The following is a 19141-nucleotide window of genomic DNA, read 5'->3' as shown; positions in this document are numbered from 1 at the left end:
CACGGAAGCCCTGTCAGGTGTTCGGCTTCCAAAAATAGTTTGCAAACCGGAACACTCACTTCCGGGTTTGCGGCGTCCGGGAGCTAAAACGTTCGAGAACTAAGCTGTTCGGAAACCAAGTTACGACTGTAACCAGGAACAAGGCTGCCAAATATTTGGGGGGGGGCAGTGTCCTGCTGACCAGTAATCTGGGGTTGGCCGCAATGGCCCAGCCAAATTTGTAGACCCCCAGACAGAAGCATCCTTTCTACCTTCAGAAGGGTATCTGTCCTCATCCGCTAGTTTAACTCATAAGCACTCTGAGCGACCTGCCCCAATTTGTGTCCTATTTCCAGATACTTTAGAGCTAAAATTAGTCTCTCATGAAATCCTTGCTGTGACATCCTTGCAGGTAGCCGTTCAGACTGATGCCTTGCTGCTTCTGCTCTAGTCATTAGGCTGACCTCTCCTAGGGACCATGTCAAATTGCAGCGCTCCATCTACCCCAGTGCTGTCTTCTCTGACTGGCAGAAGCTCTCCTGCAGGCTTTCAAAGGAGACATGATCAGCCCTACTGATCTGGTGGAACGCTCTGTCCCAAGAGACTAGGGCCCTGCGGGACTTGACATCTTTCCGCAGGGCCTGCAAGACGGAGCTGTTCCACCAGGCCTTTGGCCAAGGCACAGCCTGACCCCCTCCTTTGGCAATCCTCACAGAACTTCTAACCCAATGGTTGCCATTAATTTGATTGGAATTACCATATTTTTCGCTCTATAACACGCACCCGACCATAACACGCACGTAGTTTTTAGAGGAGGAAAATCCGTAGGCATGCCACCCGTAGGCATTCCCTCCATAACACGCACAGACATTTCCCCTTACTTTTTAGGAGGAAAAAAGTGAGTGTTATGGTGCAAAAAATACGGTAATTTTATAATGAAATGATTTTAGAATGTTTTATCGTTTTACTGTTGTTAGCTGCTCTGAGCCTGGCTTCAGCTGGGGAGGGCGGGATATAAATAAACTTTATTATTATTATTATTATTATTATTATTATTATTATTATTATTATTATTATTACTTGGTGAGGTGCTGCTGGAAATTAAACCTGAGACTTTATGTGTTCAAATGACACTGAACCCATTTTCCCTCCTTCGCCATTTCTGTCAAGGTCTTCAATCCTTTTCTTTTTAAAAATCTTAGTTACTTGTTCAGCTTTAAATGAGACTATCCTAAGACCTCAAGGACAATACCCTGATATTTAAAACAAACATTTAAAATACAGTGGTACCTCAGGTTACATATGCTTCAGGTTACATACACTTCAGGTTACAGACTCCGCTAACCCAGAAATAGTGCTTCAGGTTAAGAACTTTGCTTCAGGATGAGAACAGAAATCGTGCTCCGGAGGCGCAGCAGGAGGCCCCATTAGCTAAGTGGTGCTTCAGGTTAAGAACAGTTTCAGGTTAAGTACGGGCCTCCGGAACGAATTAAGTACTTAACCCGAGGTACCACTGTAATTTTACTATCCACCAGCACCAGTAATAGCCATTATTTTTTCTAGGGGTTGCGAATGAAACAGCTCACATTTCTATTTTGCATGAAAATTTTCATTTTCATTTTCATTTAGTTGCATTTTCTTTTCTTTTCTTTTCCTATATGTTTGCCACCAAACAAACCGCGTATCATTGTGTTCGTCAGCTGCCCCTGAGAACCTTCTCAAAGGCGCATGAAATGCTTTAAATGAAATAAGCAAATAAAACCAGGCGTCTTCTAGTCTCAACTCTTGTTTGCTGGGCTAGCCTGACTTGGCATAAGGCAGTTCTAGATGTGAACATCTTTTTTTTTGGGGGGGGGAAGAGGCATTCCCTCCCAGCTTCTCAAGAAAAGACCCCTCCTCGGCTGTCAGGGGTGACAGGATTCCTGTTTCATTGTCCCTTATTCTACCAGCCACATAAACTCTCCCTTCCATATTCTCTCCCCCCCCTCCCCCGCCCAACCCTCCCTCTGTCATAATCCTTGTTTTCAGCTTTCAGCCCAAAGCCGCCTTCCCTTCGCTGTGCCATGGCAACGGCACAACCGACTGACAATGGAAAGCTGTCGGACGGGCCAGACTCTTGCACACACAACAACCTCAAGTGGGAGAAAGACACCCCCACCCCCACCCGGGCTCTTTTTAGCCAAACCCTCCCTTGGTTAATAGGAAAGGGTGTATTGGGGAAAATATAAAGGCAGTCTTCCTGCACCCTAGATAGATAGATAGATAGATAGATAGATAGATAGATAGATAGATGTAGATTAGAGAGAGAGAGAGATGATAGCTAGATGAGAGATGATAGATGATAGATAGATGATAGATAGATAGATAGATAGATAGATGATAGATAGATAAATAGATAGATGATAGATAGATAGATATAGATGAGAGAGAGAGAGAGAGAGATGATAGCTAGCTAGCTAGCTAGCTAGATGATAGATAGATAGATAGATAGATAGATAGATAGATAGATAGATGTAGATTAGAGAGAGAGAGAGATGATAGCTAGATGAGAGATGATAGATAGAGAGATAGATAGATAGATAGATAGATAGATAGATAGATAGATAGATAGATAGATGATAGATAGATGATAGATAAATAAATAGATAGATGATAGATAGATATAGATGAGAGAGAGAGAGACAGAGAGAGAGAGAGAGAGAGAGAGAGAGAGAGAGAGATGATAGCTAGCTAGCTAGATGATAGATAGATAGATGATAGATACATATAGATTAGAGAGAGAGAGGTGATAGATAGATAGATAGATAGATAGATAGATAGATAGATAGATGATAGATAGATGATTGATAGATATAGATGAGAGAGAGAGAGAGAGAGAGAGAGAATGATAGCTAGCTAGCTAGATGATAGATAGATAGATTATAGATGGATAGATAGATAGATGATTGATAGATATAGATGAGAGAGAGAGAGAGAGAGAGAATGATAGCTAGATGAGAGATGATAGATAGATAGATAGATAGATAGATAGAGATAGATAGATGATAGATGATAGATGATAGATGATAGATAGATAGATAGATAGATAGATAGATAGATAGATAGATAGATAGATAAATAGATGATAGATATAGATGAGAGAGAGAGAGAGAGACAGAGACAGAGAGAGAGAGATGATAGATAGATGATAGATAGATGATTGATAGATATAGATGAGAGAGAGAGAGAGAGAGAGAGAGAGAGAGAGAGAGAGAGAGAATGATAGCTAGCTAGCTAGCTAGATGATAGATTATAGATAGATGGATAGATAGATAGATAGATAGATAGATAGATAGATAGATAGATAGATAGATGATTGATAGATATATTTCTGCACGCACACAAACAACTCTCTTTCCTTAATCCAGACAAGCAAGGGATGTTATTAGAGTTGAAGGACACATTCCAGCCAGGCAAAAAACACTTGGGGTGCGAAGTAGAGTTGGCGCGGTGTGTGGGGAGAGGGAATCTAGTGAATTTCCTTGAAACTCCTTGAAATTTGCGATGAATTTCCTTAAAAATAGCTCATTTGGTCAGCTTCAGCCATCACTAAACTAAAAAGCTCAACAGCTCTGCCCGAAAAAGTTCAATGACTTTCTGTCTGGATTTTCACTTTGTGAATTATGGCAACCCTCAGTTGGTGATCCCAGGGGGCTGCAACATTTGGCACCCAGGAATAAGGTTCCCTGCTTCTGAAACAAGCTGGCCTTTGGCCTAATCCAGCCGAGATTCCCTTACAATTTTTTAAGGGGCGTTCTGAAGCTCCCAAGGACACAGGTGGTGCTGTGGGTTAAACCACAGAGCCTAGGGCTTGCCGATCAGAAGGTCGGCGGTTTGAATCCCCACAACGGGGTGAGCTCCCATTGCTCGGTCCCTGCTCCTGCCAACCTAGCAGTTCGAAAGCACACCAGTGCAAGTAGATAAATAGATACCGCTCCAGTGGGAAGGTAAACGGCGTTTCCGTGCACTGCTCTGGTTCGCCAGAAGCGGCTTAGTCATGCTGGCCACATGACCCGGAAGCTGTACGCCGGCTCCCTTGGCCAATAAAGCGAGATGAGCGCTGCAACCCCAGAGTCGGCCACGACTGGACCTAATGGTCAGGGATCCCTTTACCTTTTTAACTTAGCGGAAAGGGGATGCGAGTGGCGCTGTGGTCTAAACCACTGAGCCACTTGGGCTTGCCGATCGGAAGTTTGGCGGTTCGAATCCCCGTGACGGGGTGAGCTCCCGTTGCTCGGTCCCTGCTCCTGCCAACCTAGCAGTTCGAAAGCACGTCAAAGTGCAAGTAGATAAATAGGTACCGCTCTGGCGGGAAGGTAAACGGTGTTTCCGTGCGCTGCTCTGGTTCGCCAGAAGTGGCTCAGTCATGCTGGCCACATGACCCGGAAGCTGTACGCCAGCTCCCTCAGCCAATAAAGCGAGATGAGCACCGCAACCCCAGAGTCCACGACTGGACCTAACGGTCAGGGGTCTCTTTACCTGAAGCTCCCAGCTCCCAACCCCTCTAACAAACAAGTGATTTGCTCCCACGCTTGCTCACCTGCTTGGCTCGGTCAGGATTCATAGTTGTCTGAGGCTGCAGGATATTGACCGATTCCGGCTTCACTACAGACTGGGGGATTTCCCGGACCTTTTCGGCGATGAAGTTGTGGACGGCGTTGAGGGCTTCCGCTGTGCCTTGAACCAGACACACGCGCTCCGTGGTCCCTGCATTGGGGAGAAAACAATTGAGAGGTTTTTAAATGGAGTTTCGGGGGCTGCAAGATGACGACCCCACAGGTGGGGCTGGCCTGAGGCCTGGGTCTCCTTGCTGGCCCTAGTAGGACCAACTTGGCCAGTTAGCCCTGGTGATCATCTGATGTCTACTGACTGGGTTTTTGTTGCTGTTTTTTTGTCCCCCCCCAAAAAAAAATAACCCCTGAATTTTAGAATTTTATTGATATTGATGCTGCATTTTATGTTGTATTCTATGCTGTTTTAAAGTCGTATTTTAATCAGTGTTTTATACAGTGGTACCTCAGGTTACATATGCTTCAGGTTACAGACGCTTCAGGTTACAGACTCCGCTAACCCAGAAATAGTGCTTCAGGTAAAGAACTTTGCTTCAGGATGAGAACAGAAATCGTGCGGCGGCAGCAGCAGGAGGCCCCATTAGCTAAAGTGGTGCTTCAGGTTAAGAACAGTTTCAGGTTAAGAACAGACCTCCAGAACGAATTAAGTACTTAACCCGAGGTACCACTGTATTTGCTGTTAGCTGTCAGTTAAAAACTGAGCCCAGTTTTTAAACTGGGAAGGGTGGTGTATAAATATTTATTATTATTATTATTATTATTATTATTATTATTATTATTATTATTCTCTCAGCTGAAAGAAGGAGGGTACAAGGAATGGAAGGTAAGACAGACAAACAGACAGACAGACAGTGTTCTGGTAAGGAGGAGAAGATCGACAAGGGAATAGGAGGAAGGCACTTTAGTGCAGAAGACTGCGAGCAAGTGAGTAACAGAAGATGCCTTATACCAGTTTGGGCTAATTGTCCATTTGTTTATTTATAATTATTTGGAAATGTACCACCCGCTCTTTCTTAAAATATCACCAGGCCGCTTACAGCGTATGACATGCAATTTTAAAGGCCAGTCTTTAAATATCTATAAAACCTAATTCAAAACCGTGAAACATCAGTAGATGCTGGCTGGTTTAAAGGGGGAAATCGTCTTGCGAAGGCCTGGCTAGATGGCCCAGTTTTTAAAGGACACTCAAAAGAAGGCAGGGACGCTTCCTGGTGAGCATCTATAGGCAGGGAGTTCCACAGGACAGGCTTTAGGTCAGTATTGGCGCTCTGGTGAGCACAGAAAGGTGTTTGCCAGGACAGCATGGCTCTGTCACTGGTCTATGGTCTCTTCCCTTATCACGACAACAAAGGAACAAGGCAGAAGGAAGGAGACAATCAAATGCTGTAAAGGTGTCGTGCTTTGAGCAATACAAATACTAACAGACTGCAAATGTTATAATAATAATAAATAATAAATTTTATTTATACCCCACCCTCCCCGGCCAGAGCTGGGCTCAGGGCGGCTAACACCAGTAAAATTACAATAAAAACATAATAGGGGGGGGGGAACACAATTTAAGATACAGGTTAAAATGCAATTTAAAATGCAGCCTCATTTTTAAAGTAGCCTATGGATCAAAACCATAAGGGGAGGGAAACATAAGGGTCAGACTGAGTCCAAACCAAAGGCCAGGCAGAACAGCTCTGTCTTGCAGGCCCTGCGGAAAGATGTCAAGTCCTGCAGGGCCCTGGTCTCTTGTGATAGAGCGTTCCACCAAATCGGGGCCAGTACTGAAAAGGCCCTGGCCCTAGTTGAGACCAATCTAACCACCTTGGGACCTGGGACCTTCAAAATGTTGTCATTTGTGGACCTTAAGGTCCTCTGCAGGGCATACCAGGAGAGGCGGTCCCGTAGGTACGTGGATCCTAAGCCGCATAGGGCTTTAAAGGTCAAAACCAGCACCTTAAACCTTACCCTGTACTCCACCAGGAGCCAGTGCAGTTGGTAAAGCACTGGGTGAATGTGATCCCACAGCAAGGACCCCGTAAGAAGCCTCGCCGCGGCATTCTGCACCCGCTGGAGTTTCTGGGTCAGCTTCAAGGGCAGCCCCGTGTACAGCGAGTTACAATAATCAAGCCGGCGCAATAATCACTGTGGCCAAATCAGGGCAAGAAAGGTATGGTGTTGAGTGATTCTCTTCCAGGTTCTCTCCAGCCAGCTACACCCTCTTTTGGAATATTCTATTAGTGATGTCTGGAAGTGAGAGCTGGACCACAAAGAAGGCTGATCGCTGAAGAATTGATGCTTTTGAATTCTGGTGCTGGAGGAGACTCTTGAGAGTCCCATGGACTGCAAGAAGATCAGACCTCTCCATTCTGAAGGAAATCAGCCCTGAGTGCTCACTGGAAGGACAGATCCTGAAGCTGAGGCTCCAATACTTTGGCCACCTCATGAGAAGAGAAGACTCCCTGGAAAAGACCCTGATGTTGGGAAAGATGGAGGGCGCAAGGAGAAGGGGACAACAGAGGGCGAGATGGTTGGACAGTGTTCTCTAAGCTACCAGCATGAGTTTGACCAAACTGCGGGAGGCAGTGGAGGACAGAAGTGCCTGGCGTGCTCTGGTCCAGGGGTCACGAAGAGTCGGACATGACTAAACGAGTAAACAACAACAACAGCCATGGAGGCTATGTTCTGCTTCTACAATAAGAGGCCTCTGAAGTTGGTGGAAGCCACAAAGGCCTCTTGTACTCAGATATTGCTTGCTGGTTTCCTGCAGATGGCCGCTGCTGGCTGCATCACAGGTTTAAAAGCCCAGGGGTACCCAGGAGCCCCCAATGTCTGCACAAAAACAGGGGTCTGGGAGGTGGCCCCTCGACTGCAACCAGAAGTCTGTTCTGTCCCATCTCCCCTGCTAGCTGGTCCTTAGAAAATTGTGCTGGCTGCTGCGATTCGTAAAAAGCAAAGACTGGACTCCTGTCCTTAGACGGCTATTTATAAAAATGCAGCCTGCCTTTTATCGCATCGACTGAGGGGAGAGAGTGAGCAAGCAAGTATCAGAGGGTGTGTGTGTGTGTGTGTGTGTGTGTGTGTACATAGGAACAAAAAACGGGGAATATTTGAGGCCACCTGAGAAGGCCAAGAGCCAGCACCATGGATACCAGAAGGCTGAGTGCTCACATTCTCCAACACAACACACACACACACACATAGCATCCCAAAGCCAGCATCTTCTGCTTCTCCTCCCTGCCTTCCCCACAGATGCTGCCTCAACAATACATCTCTGCCACAGAGTTGCCATGGCAACCCACAGCAGCCTCCTCCTCCTCCTCCTCCTTTCCCCCATCACCACCTTGCAATCTGCTGCTGCTGCTGCTGCTGCTGCAGGCCTCAAGGGCCTGTCTTCCCAGGGACAAGAGGAGACCCCTCCTCTGCAAAAAAGAGAGAATGCAGCTCGCTCAGTGGGGGAGGGAGGGAGGGAGGGAGGGAGACCGTCCCCTGGGCAACGGGGCAAATGGGAAACGCCAAATTTGTCTGCAGAAGCAAAGCGTGGTCCCCTCCCCTGCTAAGAAGGGTGGGTGGAAAGCTGGCTTCCGTTGCGCAAGGAGGGTCTGCGTACAATACAAAAACTGAGCTAGAAAAAGTCCAGCCCTCCTAGGCTTCAGCCCCAGTAGCTTTCTTTTCGGATAGGGAGGGGTGGCGTAGGAAGCCAGGGTTTAACCCCAGGGGGTTACCAAAGAGAAAGGCTATCTCTGAGCAGGTGCAGAGTGTACAATCAGTGGTGGATTTACGTATAAGCTAAACAAGGTATAGCTTAGGGCCCCACTCTCTTGGGCCCCCCAAAAAAAGATTTAAGGGGAAAAAACCTGGATGTATATTTCCAAAATATAAGATAAAAAACAATTTAAAAATCCTACATACAGCAACAGTGTTTTGTGTTGTGTAGGCTCCTATGATGTAAGTCATGGGCCCCACCTGCTAGCCTGCTCCCTAAAATATCATGGGTTTGCTCCTTTCTATATACAGTGGTACCTTGGGTTACATACGCTTCAGGTTACATACGCTTCAGGTTACAGACTTTGCTAACCCAGAAATAGTACCTCGGGTTAAGAACTTTGCTTCAGGATGAGAACAGAAATCGGGCTCCGGCGGCACGGCAGCAGCAGGAGGCCCCGTTAGCTAAAGTGGTGCTTCAGGTTAAGAACAGTTTCAGGTTAAGAACGGACCTCCGGAACGAATTAAGTACTTAACCCGAGGTACCACTGTATAGGGTGCCTACATTCTGCATGGACTGGTTGCAGGGGAACATGTGCAAATGGCTTGAGATACCTATTAGGTCCACAAATTACCATACAGTCATACCTCGGGATAAATATGCTTCAGGATAAGTATTTTCGGGTTGCGCTCTGCAGTGACCCAGAAGTAACAGAACTTGTTACTTCCTGGTTCCGCCGCTCGCACATGCGCAGTCAAAATGACATCATGCGCATGCGCGGAAGCAGCAAGACGCGACCCGCGCATGCACAGTCGCGTCTTATGTTCTATTCAGGATGTGAACGAGGCTCCGGAACGGATCCCGTTCGCATCCCGAGATACCACTGTATAGCATATATTCAACACAAAAAAACAGCAACAACATATAAAGGGCCCCATTACCTTTAGTAGCCAGAGTCCCTGGGGTGGGGCAGATATTCACTCGAGCACCTATCGTTTTAAAGGTAAAGGTACCCCTGACTGTTAGGTCCAGTCGCGGCCGACTCTGGGGTTGCGGCGCTCATCTCGCTTTATTGGCCGGGGGAGCCGGCGTACAGCTTCCAGGTCACGTGGCCAGCATGACTAAGCCGCTTCTGGCAAACCAGAGCAGTGCACGGAAACGCCGTTTACCTTCCCGCCAGAGTGGTACCTCTTTATCTACTTGAACTTGATGTGCTTTTGAACTGCTAGGTTGGCAGGAGCAGGGACCGAGCAACGGGAGCTCACCCCGTGGCGGGGATTCAAACTGCAGACCTTCCGGTCAGCAAGCCCTGGTCTCTGTGGTTTAGACTAAGGTTACCATACGTCCCCGTTTCCTGGGGACAGTTCCCATACAAAATCCATTGAAGTTGAAAAGTGTCCCTGGATTCATTGAAAAAAATCTAGTAACCTTAGTTTAGACCACAGCGCCACCCACGTCCCTACCTCTCGTTTTAGGCATTCCTATTTATTATTAATTAAAGCTATGGTTTTCCCAGTAGTGATGTATGGAAGTAAGAGCTGGACCATCAAGAAGGCTGATTGCCGAAGAATTTATGCTTTTGAATTCTGGTGCTGGAGGAGACTCTTGAGAGTCCCATGGACTGCAAGAAGATCAAACCTATCCATTCTTAGGGAAATCAGCCCTGAGTGCTCACTGGAAGGACAGATCCTGAAGCTGAGGCTCCACTACTTTGGCCACCTCATGAGAAGAGAAGACTCCCTGGAAAAGACCCTGATGTTGGGAAAGATGGGGGGCACAAGGAGAAGGGGACGACAGAGGACGAGATGGTTGGACAGTGTTCTCGAAGCTACCAGCATGAGTTTGACCAAACTATGGGAGGCAGTGGAAGACAGGAGTGCCTGGCGTGCTCTGGTCCAGGGGGTCACGAAGAGTCGGACACCACTAAACGACAACAAGAATTAATATTAATTCTTAGATTTAATTCATCAAAAGATCACACGATTCCTAATGAGGATGATATGGTGAGTCCAACATAAATGTCCACGTAGCCAAGCATTCTGTACACAACCCATCAATAAGTTCGCCAGGCGGCCCTCACAACAGCTCTGCGAGGTTAGGCGAGTGTTTTCATCCCGCAAAGAAGGGAGCTGAGAGACACAGACTTCCTTAGTTTGAAGCTCAGGTGAGATTTGAACTGAGCTGTGAAAGGGCTGTGCCCTCAGCCCCACAATGGGTGTGTAGGCACACTGATCCGCAATGGTGCTTGGCAGGTGCAAAACGCACAGCTCAGCCAAAATTTGAAATGGGGACCATCATTCACAGAGGCTGCTTCCTTCGCCTTGCCACATGGACACAAAAACCTCAAATATGGAAGCATGGGAACGATGGTGGAATATGGATATAAAATTTACAGCATGTTACGGTCTAAGAGAAAAGTGTACGAAAGCGATATATCAGAGGTATCTAACACTAAGTTGCCAAAAATGTACAAATCTCAATCGAATAAGTGTTGGAAATGTAAAGAGAAAGAAGGTTCTTTTTATCATATGTGGTGGTCTTGTAGTAAGGTTAAAGCTTACTGGGAAACGATATATAATGAAATGAAAAGGATGTTTAAAATAACCTTTGTTAAAAAAAAAAAAGCTGGGGATTATATATACCTAAAATGTATAGAAACTTATTTATGTATGGTACTGCAGCAGCAAGAATGTTACTTGCCCCAAAAGAAGCAGAAGACCCAGCAAAGGAAGAATGAATACAAAAACTTGCAGACTTTGCAGAACTGGTAAAACTTACTGGAATGATAAGAAACCAAGATAACAAACTTTTTATAAAAGAATGGAAATGGTTTATTGAATATTTACAAACAAACAAGAAAAGACCGCTGCTTTGAAGGGCCCGAAACGGCTTGCGTCAAAATCAAGTTATGGGGATGGCTGACGCCTGTAAGGCGCACAACTCATTCCAATGACCAGGAGTCAGCGCTTACAGGAGTCAATATTTGCAATGTTGCAGGCACCACAAACCACACACGCCATGTCAGCTGGGGTTTCATCACAAATGGTCAGGAAGACTACTAAAAATAGAATCATAGAACCATCAGGCTGGAAGGGATCCCAGGAGGTCATCCTTCACGGCCTAGGACCCACGTACCTACGGGACCACCTCTCCCGATATGCCCCACGGAGGACCTTAAGGTCTATAAATAGCAACATCCTAGTGGTCCTGGGCCCTAAGGAAGTCAGATTAGCCTCAACCAGAGGCAGGGCCTTTTCAACACTGGCCCCGGTCTGGTGAAACGCTCTGTCTCATGAGACCAGGGCCCTGCAGGATCTGATTTCTTTCCGCAGGGCCTGTAAGACAGAGCTGTTCCACCTGGCCTTTGGCTTAGAATCAACTTGATCCCCTCCCCCTCTTTCCTTTTTCCTTCTGTGATGGAACTCCTCTTTGGGGACTTTTTTCTGGCCCATGTAGGACCAGTCTGGATAGTTGGCCTTGGTGAAGACTTGACGTTTTCATCCCCCAAAAAGTTTTTGATTGCGTTTCCACTGAAATGAGGTTGCATTTTAATGTTTTAATGTTGTATTTTAATCTTATTCTTTAAGCTGTATTTCAATCAATTGTTTTATATTTGGTGTTAGCCGCCCTGAGCCCCGTCTTGGCTGGGGAGGGCGGGGTATATATAAAATTATTATTATTATTATTATTATTATTATTATTATTATTATTATTATTATTTCTAGTCCAACCCACTGCAAGGCAGGAATTTGACACGAGTGGAAGAGCAGAGCTCTCCCCAACTGTGGTTTCCAGGCACTGGCATTCAGAGGCATGCTGCTGCCGACAGGGGAGAGAGAACGTGGCCATTAGTATAAGGTTACCAGACGTCCCCGTTTTTCGGGGACAGTACCTGGATTTACAAGTCAGCTCCCCTGACAAAATCCATTTTTTTAGTAGGAAGTTTAAAAGTGTCTCTGGATTCATTGAAAAAAATCTGGTAACCCTAGACAGCATCTTAAAAAGTAGAGACATCACCTTGCCAACAAAGGTCCGTATAGTAAAAGCCATGGTTTTCCCAGTAGTGATGGAAGTGAGAGCTGGACCATAATAAAGAAGGCTGATCACTGAACAATTTATGCTTTTGAATTCTGGTGCTGGAGGAGACTCTTGAGAGTCCCATGGACTGCAAGAAGATCACACCTATCCATTCTGAAGGAAATCAGCCCTGAGTGCTCACTGGAAGGACAGATCCTGAAGCTGAGGCTCCAATACTTTGGCCACCTCATGAGAAGAGAAGACTCCCTGGAAAAGACCCTGATGTTGGGAAAGATGGAGAGCACAAGGAGAAGGGGACGACAGAGGAGGAGATGGTTGGACAGTGTTCTCGAAGCTACCAGCATGAGTTTGACCAAACAGTGGGAGGCAGTGGAAGACAGGAGTGCCTGGCGTGCTCTGGTCCATGGGGTCACAAAGAGTCGGACACGACTAAACGACTAAACAACAGCAACAACCTTAGTAGCCATTGATCCCTTATCTTCCATGAATTTGTCTGGCCCCAATTCCTTCCAATGCACACAGCATTATCTTCAGAGAACACATTTCAAAGAAGATGTCGGTCGTTCCAAAGCCCCCACGTGTCTTGCATGGCTCCAGCCCCTTTGGCAAGCACTAATGAAGGAACACCCCTCCCCTTGCATGTTCAGCATACTTTAGCCATCCATTCAGGCTAACAAACAGCAGATCACACACACACACAACCGCCACTTCCTTTCAACTAAGCGCCTGTTTTAAATCCATACACGTGACTCATGTTTCCAACTTTCACCTGGATGTGCTTCCCCTCAACTTGCTTCCGACGCGGCTGTTTGTTGACAGCCGCGTTCCTGAACGCCGGTAGCTGCGTTAAAGGAAATGAAGCCTCCGAGTTCAAGGGCAGTCTACCTCAGAGGGCTTGTAATGCTGGGAACAGAGAAACGGAGGGGGGTGTGTGTGTGTGTGTGTGTGTGTGTGGCTGCTGTTGACCTTTTTTTGCGATCTTCCAGGAGGCATCCGGCTAGCCAGCCGGCCAGGATGCTGAAGGAGCAAGGCTCCTCTTTCGCTTTCTTATAAGCAGCTCAACCATAGCTGTCAACTTTCAGATTTGAAAATGAGGGATCAGCAGCCTCACCTGTCCCGGAGACAGTCTACGGGATATCTAACAATCCAGGAGAACAGCGGGAAACGGAGCTGGAATAAGGGGATTTCCCCCCCAAAAAGGAAAGGTTGACAGCTATGAGCTCAACATGGGTGACCACAGAGCAGCAAGCCCAGACAGGGGGGGGGGGCATATGGGTCACTTGGCCCGGACCTCCGATTCCAAAGGGGGCCTCGGTCAGAGTATTTATCTACAGTGATACCTCAGGTTACAGACGCTTCAGGTTACAGACTCCGCTAACCCAGAAATAGTACCTCGGGTTAAGAACTTTGCTTCAGGATGAAAACAGAAATTGTCCTCCGGCAGCGTGGCAGCAGCAGGAGGCCCCATTAGCTAAAGTGGTGCTTCAGGTTAAGAACAGTTTCAGGTTAAGAACGGACCTCCAGAACAAATTAAGTACATAACCAGAGGTACTACTGTATTTTCCATTTTGTCTTTATATGCAGATACGGTTCAAGCTTCGAAATAAAATTACCGTATTTTCTGCTCTAAAAGACTCACTTTTTCCCTCCTAAAAAGTAAGGGGAAATGTGTGTGCGTCTTATGGAGCGAATGCAGGCTGCACAGCTATCCCAGAAGCCAGAACAGCAAGAGGGATTTCTGCTTTCACTGCGCAGCGATCCCTCTTGCTGTTCTGGCTTCTGAGATTCCGAATCTTTTTTTTTCTTGTTTTCCTCCTCCAAAAACTAGGTGCGTCTTGTGGTCTGGTGCATCTTATAGAGCGAAAAATACGGTATTTGTCAGCATAACTTTTGTGAAAATTATTTATATACTTATTTATAAGACTTCAGTTATCCCATAGCTACCAACTTTCAGATTTGAAAACAAGGGATCAGCAGCCTCACCTGTCCCGGGGACAGTCTACGGGATATCTAACAATCCGGGTTAGCAGCAGGAAGCAGTGGGAAACGGCACTGGATTTATTTATTTTTTAAAGAGTTTATTTATTTATTTTCAATGCAGAATCATAACAAAAATTACAAACATTGAATCCAAAATAATACTAAACAAACAAACAAAACGGAACATACAAACAAACAAAAACAGAAAAGAAAAAGAAAAAAAGCAAAGGGAACAAAACAAAACTAAACAAAAACGAAAAAAACCCACACATCTACAGAAAAAAACCATATCATTACGTACAGCACTGGATTAAGGGAATTTCCCGCAAAAAAAGGGAAGGTTGACAGCTATGAGTTATTCCCAGGGTAAAAAAGGGGGGGGGGCACATTATCTACCTGGCCCGGTCCTCTGCCTGACTCTGCAAGAGCAGAGCAGCAGAGACTGCAGAGGTGAGCCAAAGGACCCACTGCCTGCCCCCTGCCTTCTCCACCATCCCACAAAAGCTACCGACAACAAGGGCTGCACTTTCCCGGGAACAATAGGACTGGCCCAGCCAAGTGTTAGTCAGCACTGGATAAATAGGAAGGGGTGTGGAGGGAACCTGGCATATTCTTAGCCTCTGAGAGGGAGAGAGAAATAGAACAGGGATCTAAGCTATCAAAGCACACAAGGCCCCTTTGGATAACCCAGACAGCTGCCGGAAGAGGGCTAAATTAGGGGGAGGGGAGGCAGAAGGGGGTATCCCCCCCCCACGCTACCCTGCAGGGCCAAGTTGGGCTGCCATGGCGCTCCTGGCAGGAATTTTGTGCCTGCCACAGCTGTGTGGCCCCAAGAACATCCCAAAACTTTTCCCAGTTTGCGGCAGGCGAGCCACTTCCAAACTTCGCTCGGATTCACTCACACGCCGGCAAATTTTTGCCACACGGTTTGTGGAGTTTGTGCTTTTCTACAACAAACCCACTTTTTTTCCTTCAAAAAATAAAATAAAATTCAACATCCTGCATGTTATGTACTGAGTTGAATAGGATCCAAACTGCAGCAGTCTGATTGGTCCTAGAACAATAGGATCCAAATTGCAGCAGTCTGATTGGTCCTAGAATAATAGGATTCAGAATGCAGCAGTCTGATTGGTCCTAGAACAATGCAGCAGTATGATTGGTTGGCAGGAACCACCCAATCATGCTCCAGATATAAGTGAATCCACAACCTGATTGGCTTACAGTAGAATTCCAGAATTAGCCAATCATGTGCAGCCCATTGTGTAAATAATGTATATAAAGCAGATACTTGGAGGGGACATTCATTCATTCCTCCTCACCACTATGAGCTGAATAAAGAGCATGAAATCACTTTGCGACTCTGAGTATATTTCACTGCATTACGGAAAGGGGAGGGAAATGTGAGATGAAAACTGCTTGATGTCCCAACGAAAGAAAGAATTGATGAGCTACGCAGAGTTGGCTAAAATGACATACAAATTGCAGGACAAGGACAACTGTGACTTTAAGGAAGAGCTTTTTACAACTTATCTAAAAAGACAACAAAATGAATTGGACCCCTTGGCAGGTTTTGAATAAACGTACACAAATTTGTTAGTTGATAACACGGTAGATAGGTAATGTTAGAAAATGCAGAGAGTAATATGTGCTGAGAGGAGCTGAGGGAAGTCTCTGGGGGCAGGATTGAAGCGGGGTGGGGGAAAAGGGGGGAAATAACGAATATGATACGTTTTGACAATTTGTTATGTGGAATTTGTTAATAAAAACATTTTTTTAAAAAAAGAAAAGAAAAGAAACTGCTTGATGTGATGTCATCTAACCTGTGAACCGCGCCCTGAGATCTACAGATGAAGGGCGGTAAACAAATTATATATATATATATATATATATATATATATATATGCAGGTTTTGGTGTCTTCGGGTGTCTTCCCGTGTAAGAGTTGGGGTGTCTAGGCGACGTTTCGACGAGGTCTCACTCGTCATCTTCAGGCTGGTGCTTTCGGCTTCTTGTTACTGGAACAGAGCAGGATCTCAGTGTTTGAGTTCCTATAAATACTGTTGAGGGGGTGTGGTGTGTGGCCTCCAACGTTCTGGGCAGAGAGGAAGTCCCAGGTTAGTGTGCCTTTTCTTCTTTTGTTCCTTAATTACTTGAGGGATATCCTGAGTGATTTCTTGAGTGATATTCTGAGTACCACTTAGGTGGGTCATTAAGTGTGGATTAGTTGCTAAAGCTTTCGTGTCTTGACCTCTTGAGCTTGTGAAGAGTTTTTCTGAGAAGATGGCTGTACTGCACTTAGTTGTGCTCTGGCTTGGCTTCGTGTATAGGGGCGAGCTGTGGTTTTGTGCCCTGTGCCCACCAGATCTGTGTCGGGACTGCAGGGGGGTGCAGCATCTGGAGGTGCCACCATGGTCTGGCTACTGGATGGTGTCTGCAATTTATCTGTGGAGAGGGTCTGGGTTTGGGTCTGGTGTGGTTGATTGGTGATGGCGTTCTGTGTGCCTCTGGTTCTGGTGTCGGTTTTTGTGGGGAGGGCTAATTTCCAGATGTCTGGCAGGCGGGACGTGTCGTCACGCTTGTTCATGTTGTGAGGGTGTTTCTCTATCTCGATGGCTTCCATGATTATTCTCTTGTGGTGATGTTCCATGTTAAAGAGCAATTTGGAATCTGCAAAATTAATTTCGTGTCCTGTTTCTTTCATGTGTTGGAAAAGAGAGGAAGTTTTTTCTTCTTTTTTGACGGCATTCTTGTGTTCTGCGATACGTGCATTTATTCGTCTGTTTGTTTGTCCAATGTACGTGGCTGGGCAGACTTTGCAGGGTATTTCATAGACCCCTTGGTTTTCCAACTGGATTTTATCTTTGGGGTTTCTGAGGATATTGGCTATTTTTTGGTTGGTGCAAAAGGCTGTTTTGATATTGTGTTTATGGAGGATTTTGCTAATTTTATCTGTAGTGCCCTTGATATAAGGAAGGAGGGCCATGCCGTTGTTTTCTTCTGTGTCTTGGTTTTTGGGGGGTGTTTCTTTTTGGATTAGCTTCGTAACCTTATTTTGCTGGTATCCATTGGCGATTAACACATTTGAGAGATTCTGTAACTCAGTTGTCAAGTGGTCTTTGTCAGCCAGGCGTTTGGTTCTGGAGATGAGAGTCTTGGCTACGGAGTTTATTTGTGCAGGGTGGTGGTGTGATTGTGCATGTAAGTAGCGGTTGGTGTGTGTTTTTTTCCGGTAGATGGTGTGTCCTAGGGAGCCATCAGGTTTTTTGTAGATTAGGACGTCAAGGAAGGGAAGTTGGTTGTTGGCTTCTATTTCCATAGTGAATTGTATTTTGGGGTGTAGGCTGTTGAGATGTGTGAGGAAGCTATCTAGTTTTTCTTTCCCGTGTGGCCAAATTACAAAGGTGTCGTCAACATATCTGAGCCAAAGTTTGGGTTTGTGTTCTGACTTGTCTAAAGCATTGGTTTCAAAGTGTTCCATGTACAAATTTGCGATGACCGGTGAGAGGGGTGATCCCATAGGTGCTCCTTCTATCTGTTTGTATCTTTGTCCGTTGTGGATGAAGTACGTGTTGGTTAGGCAGTGGTTGGTCAGGTCCAGGATGTATTCGGGGGGATTGTATTTGTTTTGAATGGCTGTCAAGGCTTCATTAATGGGCACTTGTGTGAAGAGAGATACAACATCGAAGCTCACAAGTAGGTCATCGGGATGTAGGTTTTGCTTCTTTATTGTTTCTATGAACTGGAAGGAATTAGTAACGTGTGAAGCGATGGATTCCGCATAGGGCTGAAGTTGCTTAGCGAGAAATTTAGCGAGATTTTGTAGAGGTGAGCCTATGGAGCTGACTATTGGTCTGAGTGGTGTTCCTTCTTTGTGTATCTTGGGGAGACCGTAGAGTTTGGGGCATCTGGATGATTTTTCTCTGGGGATGATTCTTAGCTGGATTTCTTCACTGATAGGAGAGGCTTTTATTTTGGATTTGGTGGTTTTTTCCAGATAGGTGGTGGGATCTGTTTTTATAGGTTGGTAGGTAGGGTCTTGGAGTAGATTTGATAGTTTTGCTTGGTAGTCCGATGTGTTCATCACAACAGTGGCATTACCTTTGTCTGCTGGGAGAATGATTATGTTGTTGTCTTTCCTCAGGTTGGTGAGTGCTTTCTGTTCTTCTTTGTGTAAATTGCTTCTGGGTGGTTTGCTGGAGCAGAGGATGTTGGTGACTTCAAGTCTGATTTTATTGGCTTCATCTGGGTTGATTTTGGTTAGGCTAGCTTCGACTCCGCATATGATGTTTTCCGTGGGGATGCGTCTCGGGGCGACTGCAAAGTTGAAACCTTTGGAGAGTACTTTGGTTTCAGTTGAGGTGAGGATCCTGTCTGATATGTTATGTACTGTTTGTTTCATGGGTTGTTGTGGAGGGTGGCTGGGCTTCTGGCGTTTCTCTAGTTTGTGGAGTTTGTTGGTGTGTCTGTCTGTCTTATGTGAGGTCTCAGTTTCAGCTCTCCAGACGGCTAGTTGTTTGCATTTGTCCCAGAGTGCAGGGTGGATTTTGTTACAGAGTTTGAGGTGAAGAGTGAGCAGATCTTTGTTGGTTTGGTTTAGTAGGTATCTTTTCTTATGTATTTCGTTTCTGATTAGGGATAGTTCAGTTCGTTTCAGGATCCTTTCGGTAGCTGGGGTTTTAGAGTGGAATTTAAGTTGGAAGCATGTGGGAATTAAGTTGTTGTCTCGGCAGTTGCGTAGGAACAAGAGATCACATAAGATGGTGGCTCTTCGGATTTCTAGTTTCTCGTAGGTTCTTGTCAGCTGGAAGGTTTCCTCCCCGTAGAGGTGAGATATTTGCTTT

General features: G+C 45.8%; 2 protein-coding genes across 3 annotated transcripts in view; one reads left to right on the top strand and one right to left on the bottom strand.

The window, feature by feature from the left end:
• NOVA2 (NOVA alternative splicing regulator 2) overlaps positions 1 to 19141 on the bottom strand; it is a 78328-nt gene that overhangs the window by 18226 nt on the left and 40961 nt on the right. For both annotated transcript variants that reach the window (XM_083515907.1, XM_083515908.1), the window contains exon 3: positions 4559 to 4725. In XM_083515907.1, the coding sequence (XP_083372033.1) occupies positions 4559 to 4725 (167 nt within the window). The remainder of the gene's footprint in view (positions 1 to 4558; positions 4726 to 19141) is intronic.
• NANOS2 (nanos C2HC-type zinc finger 2) overlaps positions 1 to 19141 on the top strand; it is a 136303-nt gene that overhangs the window by 80877 nt on the left and 36285 nt on the right. The window lies entirely within an intron of this gene.

This window comes from Podarcis liolepis (assembly GCF_965112155.1).
Source record: "Podarcis liolepis genome assembly, chromosome: 7".
NCBI lineage: Eukaryota > Metazoa > Chordata > Lepidosauria > Squamata > Lacertidae > Podarcis > Podarcis liolepis.
This window is presented reverse-complemented; position numbering and strand designations above follow the sequence as displayed.